This window comes from Equus przewalskii, chromosome 15 (assembly GCF_037783145.1).
Source record: "Equus przewalskii isolate Varuska chromosome 15, EquPr2, whole genome shotgun sequence".
NCBI lineage: Eukaryota > Metazoa > Chordata > Mammalia > Perissodactyla > Equidae > Equus > Equus przewalskii.
Genome location: NC_091845.1, coordinates 5,916,379 through 5,930,744, shown reverse-complemented (window position 1 = coordinate 5,930,744; position 14,366 = coordinate 5,916,379). Strand labels below are relative to the sequence as shown.

Here is a 14,366-nt window from a genome sequence, read left to right as displayed (position 1 = left end):
CAGGAACCTCATTTGTAGTAATATCCAGTTAACATTTATAGAGTCCTCACTCTGTGCCAGGTACTCTATGTGCTTTGTAGACATTACCACATTTTTAATCCTAAAGACAGTCCTACAGTGCTGTTACTACCCCCGTTTTACAGATGAGGACATTGAGGCTGTCCACAGTCCCAGAGTGAGGAAGTGGTCGATTCTAGATTTGAACCCAGGCCAGATTCGAGTCCACATTCTGGTCTGGACTTTGAAGGCTTGTTGTGCCTGCACAGAGTTGATGCTCAGAGCACGCTCGCCCCATCCCGCCAGGTCTGCACGGCTCACATTAACCAGATGACTGAGGGGGGAGGTCGTGGTGGTTTGCCCCTCACACCCCCTCTCGTCTTTCTGCCAGGAGAGTTCATGGAGAGCCTGCAGGACCCCGACCTGAACGTGCGCCGGGCCACTCTGGCTTTCTTCAACTCGGCCGTGCACAACAAGCCCTCGCTGGTCCGTGACCTGCTGGACGACATCCTGCCCCTCCTCTACCAGGAGACGAAGATCCGTCGGGACCTCATCCGAGAGGTGGGGCGGGGGGAGGACGGCCACCCTCAGGCCTGGCGGGCAGGGCTGTGGCGCCTTCCGCCTTCTGTGTAGGAAAAACCACAGTTCTTCCCCGGTGACTCCTTCACGTTTACGCTTTACACTTCTCTCTGACACTTGTGGTCACCAAGCCTGTGGAGGTTTCCCCGCACGACACCGACAGGCAGTTCTCAGACGCCACAGGGTGTGCAAGGATTCAACCCAGTTCTGACCCTCCTTACGCGGAGGCAGGTCAGATCCTGCGGGTTGAGGGCTCAGTCCCACAAGACTGCCCCCGCATCTTCAGGTGCCAGTTGCAAGCCCAGGTTGTCACCTGGCTTCTGGCCAGCTGGCTGTAGAGCTGAGGTTCCAACGACCCCCTCCGTGGGTTCAATTAATTTGCTGGAGTGGCTCACAGAACCCAGGGAAACACTGACCTACATTTATCAGTTTGTTAGAGGATGTGATAAAGGACACAGATGCACGCCAGACGCAGAAATACCCAGGGCGAGGTCTGGGAGGGTCGTGAGCGCAGGAGCTTCCGTCCCCGTGGAGATGGGGTGCGTCCCCCTCCCGGGGTGGATGTGTTCACCCACCTGGAGCTCTCCAAACCCCGGGCATTTTACAGAGGCTTCCTCACACCGGCATGATCAAGGAGGGGCCGCAGATGCCAAGCTTCTAATCACGGCTGAGTCTGTCTGGTGACTGGCCTCCATCCCAGAGCCCACCCAGAGCAGAGACCGATATATGTATTTTCTATTATTTCACAGTGACCTTGGCCCAGGCAGCCTGAGCCGCTCTGAGCCTCAGTTTCTCCTCACAGGCAAAATGAGGAAAATAATCATGTTCACACCTTAGGGTTTTGAGAAGATTTAATGAGTTAAATCCTGCATGTGCTCAGAACTGCTCCCGCACACAGTCAGCACTCAGTAAATGTTGGCAACCCCTGTTGTCACTCAACACGCAGCAGGTGTTCGTGGCTCACCAGCCCTGTGTCCGAATGCCGGGACTCAGAGCTGGACCAAGCATGGTTTCTGCCACCGGGGAGCTCACGGCCTCCTGAAGGAGAGAGGCACTCACTCTGCTGATTATTTAAGTTATTTAGAGCTCACTTGGTGAAGTAAGGATTTAAGGGGCAGAGATTAAAAGTGATTTAGTAGCTAAGTTATCGCACAATGTAATATAAAGGTCTGGACCCCAAGGCATGAGTGAGGAGGAAGTGACTCTGTTTAGAGGGGTTAGGAAAGTTTTCCAAAAGAACAGGGCATTTGAGCTGGGCTTAGAGGGGTGAGAAAGAGTTTACCATTAAGAGCAGAGCTTTGTGACTTCAGAGAGATCTGGGTTTTTAATTCTGGTCCAGCCACTTATTAGCTGTGTGTCCTTGGGCAAGTTAATTAACCTCTCTGAGCCTTAGTTTCATCATATGTTAAACGGGATTGCTAGTAACACTGTCTTTCTGGGGCTGTTGTGATGCTTGAGTAAAGTGTCATCTGTCAAGCACTCAGCACAATGCCCAGCACGTCAGAATGGCTCAGTAGATTATAATAATAATTATTATTCCTGCTATTATCATTTGGTAGAAAGGGCATTGCAGGCTGAGCAGAGGCATGGAGACTGAGTGTGGAAGGCATGATTTGGGGAGGGGACACAGTAGTGAACAACATGTGCGGGTGTGTAGCAGGAACCAGGGCAGTGTTTCTTACGCCTTGGGGTCACATTCCCCCAACCTTTGGTCATCCTTCCTTCCTGCAGGTGGAGATGGGACCCTTCAAGCACACAGTGGACGATGGGCTGGACGTGCGGAAGGCGGCCTTCGAATGCATGTACTCGCTGCTCGAGAGCTGCCTGGGCCAGCTGGACATCTGCGAGTTCCTGAACCGCGTGGAGGACGGCCTGAAGGACCACTACGATATCCGGGTAGGACGCGCCCCTGCCGGGCCCACCCCACCCCGCATCAAGGGGCAGCCAGGCGACCCTGGCCCACTGCTTGTTTGTCCCCCACTCCCTACCCCAGGCACCCCATGAAAATAGCTGCTTTGTTCTCTTCTGATAAGAAAAAGAACCCACACCTCAAACACCTTTGGTGGGAGTCTACACTGGGCAAGCTGTTTGGAGGATGGTTTGGCAATAACTAGAAAAATTTAGAATTCTCACACACACCCTCTGACCCCTCTGTTCTGTCTCCATGAGCAGAGCCTCTGGACTGACCCTAAAAGTCTTCACTTTAACCCTTGGAGAGTGAGTTCATGATGCCCAATTTACAGGGGAGAAACCAGAGACCTGCTAGTTCAAGGGCACAAGCAGGAAGTGGAGGAGCCGTGGGTCATAGCTTGTGACGTGTAATGCCATGCTCCTTGCTGCTCTGGCCCCCGTCCTGCTCCTTTGCTGTGGGGCGTGGGGAGGTGAGGGCAGAGTGGATAGCTGGTGGGAATGGGTAGGGCATGTGGATTTCAGACAACCGCCCTTTATGCTGTATATCATTTATAGGGACTTTACCATATTCAACAGAGGTCACCATTATTCTCCTGCAGGCTGAATCCAGGCCTGTAGATGTATTTAGTTGGCTCATACAGTTGTTTTTGAGTCGGGTGTTAACATTTAAAAATTGAGAGATTTTACATGAAAATTTGGGTTTCTTTTGAAAACAGTCCATCAACCCTGGGCCACACTCCCACCTAGCCACAATCGGCTGGAGCTCAATAGCCACTGTCTGGAGTGTGGACTCCTTACCCCTTCCCAGTTCCCATCTCGCCCTCTTCATTCATGGACAGTATCTGCCTCGCCCTGTGGGCATCTGAGCTTGAGAACTGCCCCTCCTGGTACCTCTCTGATCCGCCTCAGGACAGCAAAATGTAGATGGCATTAACACTTTACTGATGAGAGAACTGAGGCCCAGAGAGGGAGAGACTGTGGCAGGGCCCTGTAGGAATCAGTGCTGGAGTTTGGACCTGAGCTCCAGGGGTTGGGTTCAGAGCCTCTGCTCTTCCCCAGGGCCTGTGGCTTTTGGTCCTGGGCCATTTTACCAAGAAGTCTGTTTCCCTCCTGGGCAGATGCTGACCTTCATCATGCTCGCACGCTTGGCTACCCTGTGTCCTGCGCCCGTCCTGCAGAGGGTGGACCGGCTCATTGAGCCACTCAGGGCCACCTGCACTGCCAAGGTAAGCCCCTGCCCAGCCCTGGCTGCACCTGCCGGGTCCTCAGCAGACCGTTCGTAGTTACCATTTGCTGAGAACTTGCTGTGGTACAACTGGTGTATGAAGTGCTTCATTTGATTATTAGCATCACCTTATTCTAAAGTACTTCTTATTCTTACCATTGTATACACAGGGGAACAGAAGCTCAGAGAGGTAAAGTTATTGACCAAGGCTACACAGCTAGGAAATTGCAGAGCTGGGATTCAAACCCTGCTTTGTCCCTTTCTTTCATTCATTAAACATTTCCTGGGTGCCAGGCCTTGTGCAAGGTACTAGGGATACAACATTGAGCCTGGTAGGCTCTCTCCTCTCACCTCCTAATTGGGAAACTGAATCAAACTCTTAGAAAGATAGAAATCATTGACTGATTGATATAGGGCAGAGTTGCTGCTAGACCGGAGTGCCTCGAGGGTCCAGGGGAGGCCTCTGGGGCTGAAGGCCTCATGGAGAGCTGCAGCGTTGGGGACAGAGCCTGACACCCCCAGGGGGTACCCAGGAAATACTTGTCGAGTGAAAGAACTAATTTGGGTTTCGGAAGGGTAGGAATTAACCAAAAAGAGGGCAGAGTATTTAAGATCGGAGCTTAAAGAGGATACCCATAGAGCACTGACTTTCAAGTAGCAAAACCTTTTCCAAAAAAATGAAATCTTATGTGGATAAAACAGATGAAATTAGTAATTTATTAATAGAAACCTACCTTGTAAATTTCCATTTTTAACATATGCTTAGTACGAAGTCAATCAAAGAAAACAGTGGTTCTGCGGGGCCATGGAACTCTTGGTGGTCTCAGTGGCCAAGTCATTTCTAGTTTTCTTTGAACTGTACGACATGGAGAAAGTCCCAGGTCAGAGGGAGGAGCTGCCAATGGCACGGCAGTGTCAGGACGCCCCTCCACTCACTCTGATCCGAGGCCCACACAGAAGCCACTCCGTCTGGCTGCTCACAGAAGGCTGTGTGTGATGAGAGCATGTCACATTACATCGTCCTCTCCTCCACGATTCTGAAACCCACAAAGCTCTGGAAACCAAAAGCTTTTTAGTAACTTGTTTGGCAACAAAACTTGACTTGAATGAGGCTGTTTATGACCTTTATTTCTCTCTTAATGTGATATTCATGTTCTTACATTTTTCGTAAATTCAGTGGGGGAAATATTAATGTACTTGATTACAGGGTGTTGTACCAGACCCATGTTATCTGTACAGTTATCACTTTTCTAAAACCCCTCAAAATCCCAAATTCCAAAAGCACATCTGGCCCCAAGGGTTTCAGAGAAGGGGGTATGGACCTGTATTGTCATTTAATCCTCATAGTGACTCTGTGAAGAGGACGCTCTTATTTATAGATGGAGAAGTGACCACCTGAAGTCACAGCTCTTACAGAGTAGAACCATTTGAACCCAGGACTGTCCAACCCCAGTGCCCAGCTCTTGACCACTAGACTGTTAAGGCGAAGAGCCCAAGTGTTGTCTGGGCTACGTCGTGGAGGGCCTTGAGAGGTGGGCAGCAGGAATCTGGACTTGATTCCGTAAGCAGTGGGGGAATTCCTGAGATCCTCTAAGTGGGAGACCGTAGGGGATGAGGAAACAGAAAGCAGGCAAGGCAGTTTGCGATGTTGATTCTCCAGCTGCCTCCGCAGAATGGATTGCAGGGGCAGGGACCTGAGTGGGGAGAGGAGGCCAGCTAGAAGACCGCCACAGTAATCCATTTATGCAGTTGAGTCATAGGGTACCACGAGCCTGTTGTAAGCACAGTAAAGAAAGATAAGTCCATCCCTCCTGTTGGGGGAAGGAGACAGTTAACTGAACACTTTACAGCAATTGTCACCATCAAATTATTCATCAATGAAAAGAAAGCTGGTCAGAGGCCCCTCAGGTGACACTTGAGCTGATTGGAATGACAAAGAACCACTCTGTGTAAAAGCCCAGAGGTGGAGAAGCCTTCAGGGTAGAACCAGAGGAGACTGAAGCAGGGGAGCTTTTAGGCAGATTACTGGTCCAGAGGAGACGGAGACCAGTGAGGAGGCTGTGGTGCAAAGCCAGGGTTGATGAGGGATGGCTCCTTGCTCACTGTTTCCGACTTTAGGTCAAAGCTGGTTCCGTGAAGCAGGAGTTCGAGAAGCAAGATGAACTGAAGCGCTCTGCGATGCGGGCAGTGGCCGCCCTGCTGACCATACCTGAAGTGGGAAAATGCCCCATCATGGCCGACTTCTCTTCCCAGATCCGATCCAACCCTGAACTTGCTGCCCTCTTCGAGAGCATCCAGAAGGATTCTGCTTCAGCCCCCAGCACAGACTCAATGGAACTCAGCTAGTCCTCCCACAGCCCCCAGGTGGGCCCTTACTCAAGAGAAGGGGTCTGCCCATCCGAGGCCTCAGCCTCCCACCACCACAGGCTGCAGGCCTCTACTTTTGCCCTTTCATCTCACTGGGGGCACTCTTGCTCCTGCTCCGGGCTTACAGTGCCTTCTCCAGGGACCCCAAATCATAGGCCCCCAGCTGGAGCCCTTTAACTCAGGACAGTCATTCAAACACGACACGGAAGTTTCCTATTTCTTCCACACGAAGATCAATGACTGGCAGACCCTGCCTCACAACGTACTAAGTAGTATTTAGACTCTCGTGCTCACAGCTGTGAAAGGTTGGGAGGCAGTGTGCCGGCCTGCCTTCCCACTGGCATCCCAGATTTGTCATGCACACCACTCTTTTTTCATTTCACTTATCTGCCAAAAATTCGTGCTTTGGCTGGGCACCTTAAAAACTCGGATAATTCTGAGTTATTCACATTTTAGAATTCAAAATGCTTTATTTCCAATTGGCAGTGATGCATCATTAAATGTGGAGTGTTTTGCAGGGGGAGGTGGTTGGGGTAGGGAATTAGATCTAATGATTTTTTTTCTAATTTCAAAACTGTTCCGTAGCAACCCAGGAGAGCACAAAGGGCAAACCACCTTTCACGTCACCCCACCCAGGCATAACCTGTTGGTTTGTCCTCTTGAGCAAGGTTTTGAACGTTGTTTCTAGTTTTTAGTATTGAGGACACAGAAATATTAAGCGACAGGCCAAAGAATTTTCTGTGCTGTCCCAGAATAAAGGAGATTCTGAATTGTCACCGTGTTCTCTGCACAATTCCTCCACTCAATAGACCACTGTTAGTATCCTTCCCAAGTCAATTTAAAGAAATCATGGAAATGACCAGCATTTACTCACCAAGTGTTCAGCCTAGGTTTGGAATAGGAGGCAATCACCCTGGAAGACATTTATCTCCTGGAACTAAGGGACTTACACCCAATCATGGCTAGCACACCAAGAAATTTATCTTCAGTATAGTATTTCTGCTCACTTGACCAGGATGGTGCAAACAAAAACACCCCATAAACATCTGTCCCGTACTAGAGCCCACATGCCATACCCCATGTGACCTACACTGCCACTTAATACCACTTCTTGGAAAAGCAGTTATAATTAATTAAAAGCGAAACTCTAGCTGTTGTTGCCTGAGTTCTAGGGCTGTACTTTAAAATGGAGCTTGCTTGTCAAATCCTGAGTTCCAGCATACAGGCCTGATTGTCACCAGTGAAGGACCCCACAGCTTCAGAACCCGCTGTTAACTCAGCCCGCAAGCAGCGAGTTGGGGGCGGGTACCATGAGGGAGACTGAAGATACTCCAGTCGTCCGAGGCTGCTCTTCCGTAGTGGGGCGATGAGTGTGTCATCCTGTTGTACATTTTTGGACATAAACTATAGGGTGCTATTCCAGCACCAAGCAAGCATTAAGGGATTAAGAAAAAATCCATCCAGATCCTTTCATGTACGTGTTCTCAATCTTCACAAGAACCACAGAGGGTAACCATTACCCAGCTTTACACACTGAGGCTAAGAATGACGACTTGCTCCGAGCTGCGAGGTCCTTTAATCAGGGGTCTCAGAACCCACCCTCATCTCAGGGCCAAGCCTTCCCCTCCCCTCGCCCCAGCTGGAGCAGACCAAGGCTGGTCTGGGCACCTGAGGTCTGTGCCCTGTGAAGGATGGAGCAACCTTCACGAACTCCTTCCAGATCTAAGATTCCAGGGTACTAACAGGCATAAGACCAATCTCTGTGACAGGCTGTCAAAGTATGAAACTGAAGAGTAAAACACGGGTGAATTGCCAGACGGCAGAGTTTCATGGTTTTATTAACACAAATACAATGCGCACACGAGCTGTCGTCTATTCGTTTTCTTCGCTGCGCAGCCTGGCATTGGGATTGGTGATTCTGATGGCCAGCTGGGCTGCTCTTTCCACGATGGCTTTGCGGTTCTTGGAGGAGACATTGTGAGCAATCTCAGCACAGTACGATCTGGAAGAGAATCAGTGAGTGAGTAAGGAGCAAGCCAGCCTGGAACACACACACTCCTGTGTACCACTGGGAAGGCAACGGCTTCAGTCACTTCACCTCCAGAGCCACAGTACTGAGCAGAGAGGGTGCTGGTAAATGGCTGCTGAACAAGACCGGCATGCCCCCAAATCACAACTCCTAATCCCATGGTACCAGCAGCACGGCTCTTGAAGTGTTCCCTGGTAGTGACAAAAAGCACACTCTTCGTCCCCTCTCATTCAGTCCTCGCAGCAGCCTTGTAATCCAGGCAGTGCGTCCATTTTACAGACAAGGAAACCAAGGCCCACAGAGGTGCAAGTGAATCCCTAAGTCACGTCTTAAGTACCAGACAGGGCCAGGATAGCCCAGCCCAACTCCAGGTTCCAAGGTTCTCCCTCCCTCAGTCCTTCCGGCCAATCTGCCCCACTCAGGGCAGTCTCAGACTTGCCCGTGAAGTTCTAGAACACTCTGCAGACAATCCAGAGCAGAATCCAACAATCTGATTCAGCCAAGGGCTCCCTGGCTCAGACCACAAACGTCTTATTTTGACTGCTGTGGACAAAATTCAAGTTGAGGAGTAACACTGCCTAAAGTTACCCAGTGAGTATCAACACCTAACATTTCCTGAGTCCCTGTGTGCCAGATCCTGTTCTAACTCATTCATTACAGCCACACCATGCCCCAGTTTGATGACAAACCAGCCTAATGAGCACAGTTCAGTAAGGAGGTGATTTGTGAAGCCACCAACAGTGGATTAAGACAACACTCTACCCCTGGAGGAATTTCAGCGAAAAGACGACAGGCAGTGGGCATCTACAGTTCAAGAGCTCTGCAGGAAAATATTTTAACATCTAGAAACAAGCAAATCCAAAGAATTTTCTTATTTTATATAAAGAAGTCCATTCAAGCTCAAAGTAGCTGTATTTTAAAATGTTCCCATCATCTTTAAGACTTAAGTTGTATTAGTTTTCATGTTTTTTTGTGCCTTTTTTTTGCTCAGGAAGATTAGGTCTGAGCTATCGTCTGTGCCAACCTTCCTCCCCTTTGTATGTGCGTCACCAGCACAGCATTGCTGACAAGTGGTAGGGCTCCAAGCCCGGGATCCGAACTTGCGAACCTGGGCTGCTGAAGCCGAGCATGCCGAACCCAAGCACTACACCATGGAGCCTGCCCCAGTTTTCATGTTTTCTTCATTTTTCAAAAACTCAGGTCCTTATCCATGTGTATTTAAAAATCACAATCACACTGTACCTATCACTTTTAATACTTTCCCCTGCATGGGCATTTTCCATACATGACAATCATTTTTCATATATGCATAACATTCCACCCAGTGCTTGTACTCTCACCATTCACCAATATTTTCAATTGTTCAGTTACTGCTACAATGATCAGCTTATAAAGTTTCTCTGCTTTTATTTAAGAATAAATGCCACAAAATGATGAACTTGTGAATTAAAAGGCACAGATTCAGAGTATTTCTATGGCTCTTGTTACAAACTGCCAAGCTGCTATTAAGAGTATCTTGCGCCAGCCCTGAAGTGTAGTGGTTAAATTTGACACACTCTGCTTCAGGGCCTGGGTTTGTGGGTTCAGATGCCAGGCACAGACCTACACGTGGCCATGCTGTGGCAGCAACCCGCATACAAAAGAGACGAGAGGAAAACTGGCACAGTTGTCAGCTCAGAGATAATCTTCCTCAGCACACAAAAAAAAACACAAAACAACAACAACAACAACAAAAACGCATCTTTATGACAACCAGCAACATTTTTGCATGGTAATCATTTTTACCACACAAAAGGTATTAAATTGCATCTTTCTGTCATAATTCTCTATCAACCTGTTTACTGCGGTTTGGAGATCCACTATTAATTCCTATGCTCACCTTTTCTAAATAAAATTGCCAGCATTTCAATGCCTGGTTAAATTTCCAACGTAGAAACTCAACCAAAGGTGAGAATAAAAGTTTCATTCATTTTTATTATTTGTGTCCACAATCACTCTAGATAAAAGATCTTTCTAACACACACATGCCCAGATGTTACTAGTTAGTCACCCTCTGTCCATATCCTTACTAATTTGCTTAAAAACACACACCCACAGGTTTTTAGCTTTTGTTTAACAGGAAGGGAAGAAGGTAAAGTGTCCTCTGCTTAACCAAAAAATACCATTCCCTCCAATCCAGATTCAAAGTGTCTAAATCACTTGCCTTGAGAAATCTTTTCTCAGCCCACTGCTCCAGTTGTGGCCTAAGCAGACCAAAAATGTCTCTTACAGAGCTCACCAAGTGTCTAACTTTCTCAACACACTTGGAAGTAACCCTGTGAACTGCCGGTGCGCCTGCAAACAAAGCCCTCCTCTTCTCCACCTCAGATCACACTGAGCCCTAAATCATGCAGCAACCCGTCCATCCCTGCAGGCCTCTGAAGACGCCCGCGGCCCCCGCGTGCAGCACCCCTTAGCTCTGGGGCTAAGTGTGTTCTCCCCACTACCTCCCACATAAATAAAGCAATGTTCTGGAAATGACAGCCAGCGGGATACTGCAGTGTTTGTACTGTCAAGCAAAGTCCTTCTCTTTCCAAGTCTTGGGCCTCTGCTTTTCAGGACAAGTCCTATCCCATCCTCCCCACCCCAGCAAAAGAAACATTTTTAAGTCCCCAACAAGCATTCTCTAAGCTCCTGGGAGGACATACAACTCCTCCAAAAGCATTCTAAAAGGTCTAGAATGCCTGCCAAAAATGCTCACACAGATGTAGACGTCTGACACTTGAACCCAGTGGGACCCAACTCACTTGTTGCACATGAGCAGCACTTCAAGCTCCTTGACATTGTGGACCAGGAACTTCCGGAAGCCACTGGGCAGCATGTGCTTCGTTTTCTTATTGCTCCCATAACCAATGTTGGGCATCAATATCTGGCCCTTGAATCTTCTGCGCACCCTATTGTCAATGCCTCTGGGTTTCCGCCAGTTACGCTGAAAGAAAACACAGGAGGGTCACTGTCTGTGCAGACTGCCAACTCTTCCTTTTGTAGGAAAAACGGGACTAAATGTAAAGGAAATATGCCAAATAGTAGTCTTCTCTGGGTAACAGGATTTCACTACTTCTTTATATTCTTTGGGTGGAAAAAAATAAATAGAGGCTCCTGCATTTGACCACCGGGAGTACAGATGCACACCCACACTCCTCCTAAGCAAAGGAAAAGCAGACTTTCCCTTTACCCGTGGAATGTGAGGGAATTATGTATACAGTAAGATGAAGAGCACGGGGTGTTTTTTGTTTTTAAAGATTTTATGTTTTCTTTTCCTCCCAAAGCCCCCCCGGTACATACTTGTGTATTTTCAGTCGTGGATCCTTCTAGTTGTGGCATGTGGGACACCGCATCAGCATAACCTGATGAGCGGTGCCATGTCCACGCCCAGGATTTGAACCAGCAAAACCCTGGGCCGCCAAAGCAGACTACAGCAACCCGAGCACAGGTTTTGACATTGCACTTAAGACCTAAGTTTTCTCATCTATAAAATAAGGATTATCCACCTCTCATACTGTCAGACCACCACCCGAAATATGATACAATCGTTAAGTCTCTAGACACCTCAAAATAGCTGTTCCTTTTCAATTTCAATTTACACATCAAAAGACTGAGTGCCAGTAAAGCACACTGGGAGACCTGGGTTTCTACACAATGCCTGTGCACCAACCACAGATCGGTTCATCTGCCCAAGGCAATGTTCCCACGAGATGATGTCAGAAATCCAACAGCCCATTTAAGAAGGCCTTTCTTCACCCCGTCCCAAGAGCATGTACCTTAATTTTGACATATCGGTCTGACTGGTGCCGAATGAACTTCTTGGTCCTCTTTTTGACGATCTTGGGCTTCACGAGGGGTCTGAGGGCAGCCATGACGCCTTCAAGAAAGAGGCACAGACTGTGTCAAATTAGAGTCCGGGAAGGCAGCTTTCGGGCCCAGGGCTTCAACATTGTTGCAGAGTGTCTTCCAATCACCAGCTACTGAGCAAGCTAGGAATGGAATGGGTGCCTCTGCCAGGCTTGCTTTCCCTCCCGTCTCCGAAGCTGGCAGAATACTAGCCACTCTCCAGACGCGATCCTGGGAGGTTAGGGATCACCTCACCCACTCAAAGCTAAGAAAGAACGCCAACAGCTGACCTCAAACAAACTGACCCCAAAACGTTCTTAGCTTGCAGGGGCAGCAAATGGCACTCCACAGCGTGTCCCACCCCCGAGATGGTCCAGCGGGCCTCGGGGAATCTACAAGAACCTGAGTCTGTTTTCTCACCTGTGAAATGGAGATACTGCACTCTCAAGGCCTGCAGGGCCCGGACCGGGCGGCTCAGTAAAGAGAAACCTGTAACGCCCCGCGGGCGCAGCAGCTCTGCAGTATCTCAAAAGCTAGACGAAACCACGTCGTCCTTTTAAAATGCCCCTACGTCTGCGCACATACTGTTCTACCTGGAGATCACCTGAGCACCAACTGAAAAGTTACCCTCTTCCAGGTGGTCTTCCCAGCTACCCTCTTTTTTCCTACTGCAGCACACTTTTTGCTCTCTTCACAGCCTTCGCTTTCTTTCTTCGGCTCACAGTAGGTACTCAATGCACATGCATTACATTAACGAAAGACTCCCTCCGCCCCCGGTACCATCTCCTCGAAAACAAGGCCGCAGTTCCGTATTCCCAGAGATCCTGACCCCCTATCGGAACTCGTTAACTGAACGAGTCGACTCGCAGCTGGTTTGTTTTTTTTTTCCCTGGCGATCCCGCCGCAACAGGAACCGCAAGGCCAGAAACTGGGAGGGAAGCAGCGTCGGGAAGCGGAAATAGATACACATGGGCGGACATCGCCAGGCGACGGGATCCCACGATTCGAGCCCGGGCCGTCAGGCCGGACCTCCCCCGGCCGCTTCTCAGCCCCGTTAATACGGCCCCAACATGCGCCCTCGCCCTCGGGGCTCAAACAAGCGGTCAGCAGGTCTGACTGACCCCAGGCGGCCTCCGTAGGAGGGCAAAGAGCCCAGGGAACCACACTTCCATCACCCGCGGGGCCGCTTCGCTCTGCTCCTGTACGCGCTCCAGCCAGCCGACAAGGACAACGTCCACAGAGACGACCGCTCGGAAGCACAGACCTCCTCACCAGGGAGCGATGGGACCAGACGGAGACCGCAGAGACGCGGATGGCCAACGATTAAGACTTACCGAGTAGATGGCTGCCACCTCCGTAGGGAGCGCCGAGGAAGAGATGGGAAGGTGGCTCGCGAGGGCTGACGGGACTTAACCTTAGGGTCCTGGCAGGGAAAAGGCGAGCACTTCCGGCTCTTGATCCTTCAGAGAAAATAAAGACATGTCAGAGAAATAATACTGAAAAAAAAGCCGAAGGCTACCTGTGTTTTCCTAGACATTAATATCTAGGAGTAGTATTGAAAGTTCTTCATACCTGCCGTTGGGACTCCATAGAAAATTTGGAGTTCTTTCTGAGCTTCCAAGACCTGGTGGCGGGCATCCACTTCCGCCAGAAGCTGAAGCCGCTCCTTCGGAGGATAAGCCAGATGTTAGAGTATTTCCGCCCGCGTTTCTTCTGTCTAAAGCGCACCTCTTAGTGGCCAAGAGGGAAAAAACAAAGACTTCCTAATAATTCCCTCACGTGAATTTATAAATAGCAATGAGTACAACGGCTGTCATCCAAAGGGATTTACTCTCCTTCCCACGATTCTATCAGGTGGTTCTATTATTTTCCCTATTTTACATATGTAGAGAATGAATTTTGGAGATTTGACTGCAAAAATCCACACTTCTAACCATTAGGCTAAACTATCTATATTGTTGCTCTTGGTTTGTTTTGCTTAACTTTTGTTTTTAAGATTATTGTGAAAATCTAATTTCAGGAGACAGAAAACGTCCCTTGATTCCACAGCTCGAACATAACACAGATGTAATCAGTGATCTTGACAGAGTAGTTCCCAGAGCCAGATGGGGACAGAAGCTAAATGGGATTGTGTTGTTGACTGAATGAGAAGTGAGAAGGGAAGGAAGCGAGTGTTGACAACTCCATGAGATTTTGACTGTGAAGGGAAGGGGAGTTTGAGGAGACCCAGGGAGGTGAAGCGTGAAATGTCTCGTCTGAGGTCACACAGCTGGCAAACAGTAGGACTGAGACTAAAGCCCCATTGTGTCTGTGACTGTACCCCACCTCACGGACCCCGCTTATCCCCGGGCCTGTGGGAAGTCAGATGGGATGCAGAGCATGGAAGCG

The 14,366-nt window shown here is 49.2% G+C and overlaps 2 protein-coding genes and 1 non-coding gene across 3 annotated transcripts in view; 1 reads left to right on the top strand and 2 right to left on the bottom strand.

Moving 5' to 3' along the window:
• Window positions 1-6,855, top strand: part of CAND2 (cullin associated and neddylation dissociated 2 (putative)) — a 30,462-nt gene extending 23,607 nt beyond the window's left edge. Inside the window, exons 12-15 of the mRNA XM_070574705.1 lie at window positions 389-558; window positions 2,308-2,472; window positions 3,606-3,713; window positions 5,831-6,855. Of these exons, the coding sequence (XP_070430806.1) occupies window positions 389-558; window positions 2,308-2,472; window positions 3,606-3,713; window positions 5,831-6,058 (671 nt within the window). The 3' untranslated portion in view covers window positions 6,059-6,855. The remainder of the gene's footprint in view (window positions 1-388; window positions 559-2,307; window positions 2,473-3,605; window positions 3,714-5,830) is intronic.
• A 1,029-nt stretch (window positions 6,856-7,884) lies between these two features.
• Window positions 7,885-13,708, bottom strand: RPL32 (ribosomal protein L32). The gene is made up of 5 exons (XM_008531004.2): window positions 13,551-13,708; window positions 13,313-13,438; window positions 11,909-12,009; window positions 10,895-11,076; window positions 7,885-8,081 (listed from the first exon to the last, which is right to left on the bottom strand). The coding sequence occupies exons 3-5, from the start codon at window positions 12,002-12,004 to the stop codon at window positions 7,952-7,954; spliced, it is 408 nt and encodes a 135-aa protein (XP_008529226.1). The 5' UTR covers window positions 12,005-12,009; window positions 13,313-13,438; window positions 13,551-13,708; the 3' UTR covers window positions 7,885-7,951.
• Window positions 12,080-12,219, bottom strand: LOC139076289 (small nucleolar RNA SNORA7). Its single transcript, XR_011527700.1, has one exon. It is a non-coding gene; the product is annotated as a small nucleolar RNA SNORA7 (small nucleolar RNA).
• Window positions 13,709-14,366: the final 658 nt, after the last annotated feature.

What these genes read in the sequence shown, in the direction of transcription:
- RPL32 (XM_008531004.2), bottom strand. Translation starts at nt 12,004, where the DNA reads ATGGCTGCCCTCAGACCCCTCGTGAAGCCCAAGATCGTCAAAAAGAGG. An exon ending in ACCGATATGTCAAAATTAAG is followed by an intron (nt 11,077 to 11,908) that starts GTACATGCTCTT and finishes GTTTTCTTTCAG; the next exon opens with CGTAACTGGCGGAAACCCAG. An exon ending in GTGCTGCTCATGTGCAACAA is followed by an intron (nt 8,082 to 10,894) that starts GTGAGTTGGGTC and finishes ATTCTCTTCCAG; the next exon opens with ATCGTACTGTGCTGAGATTG.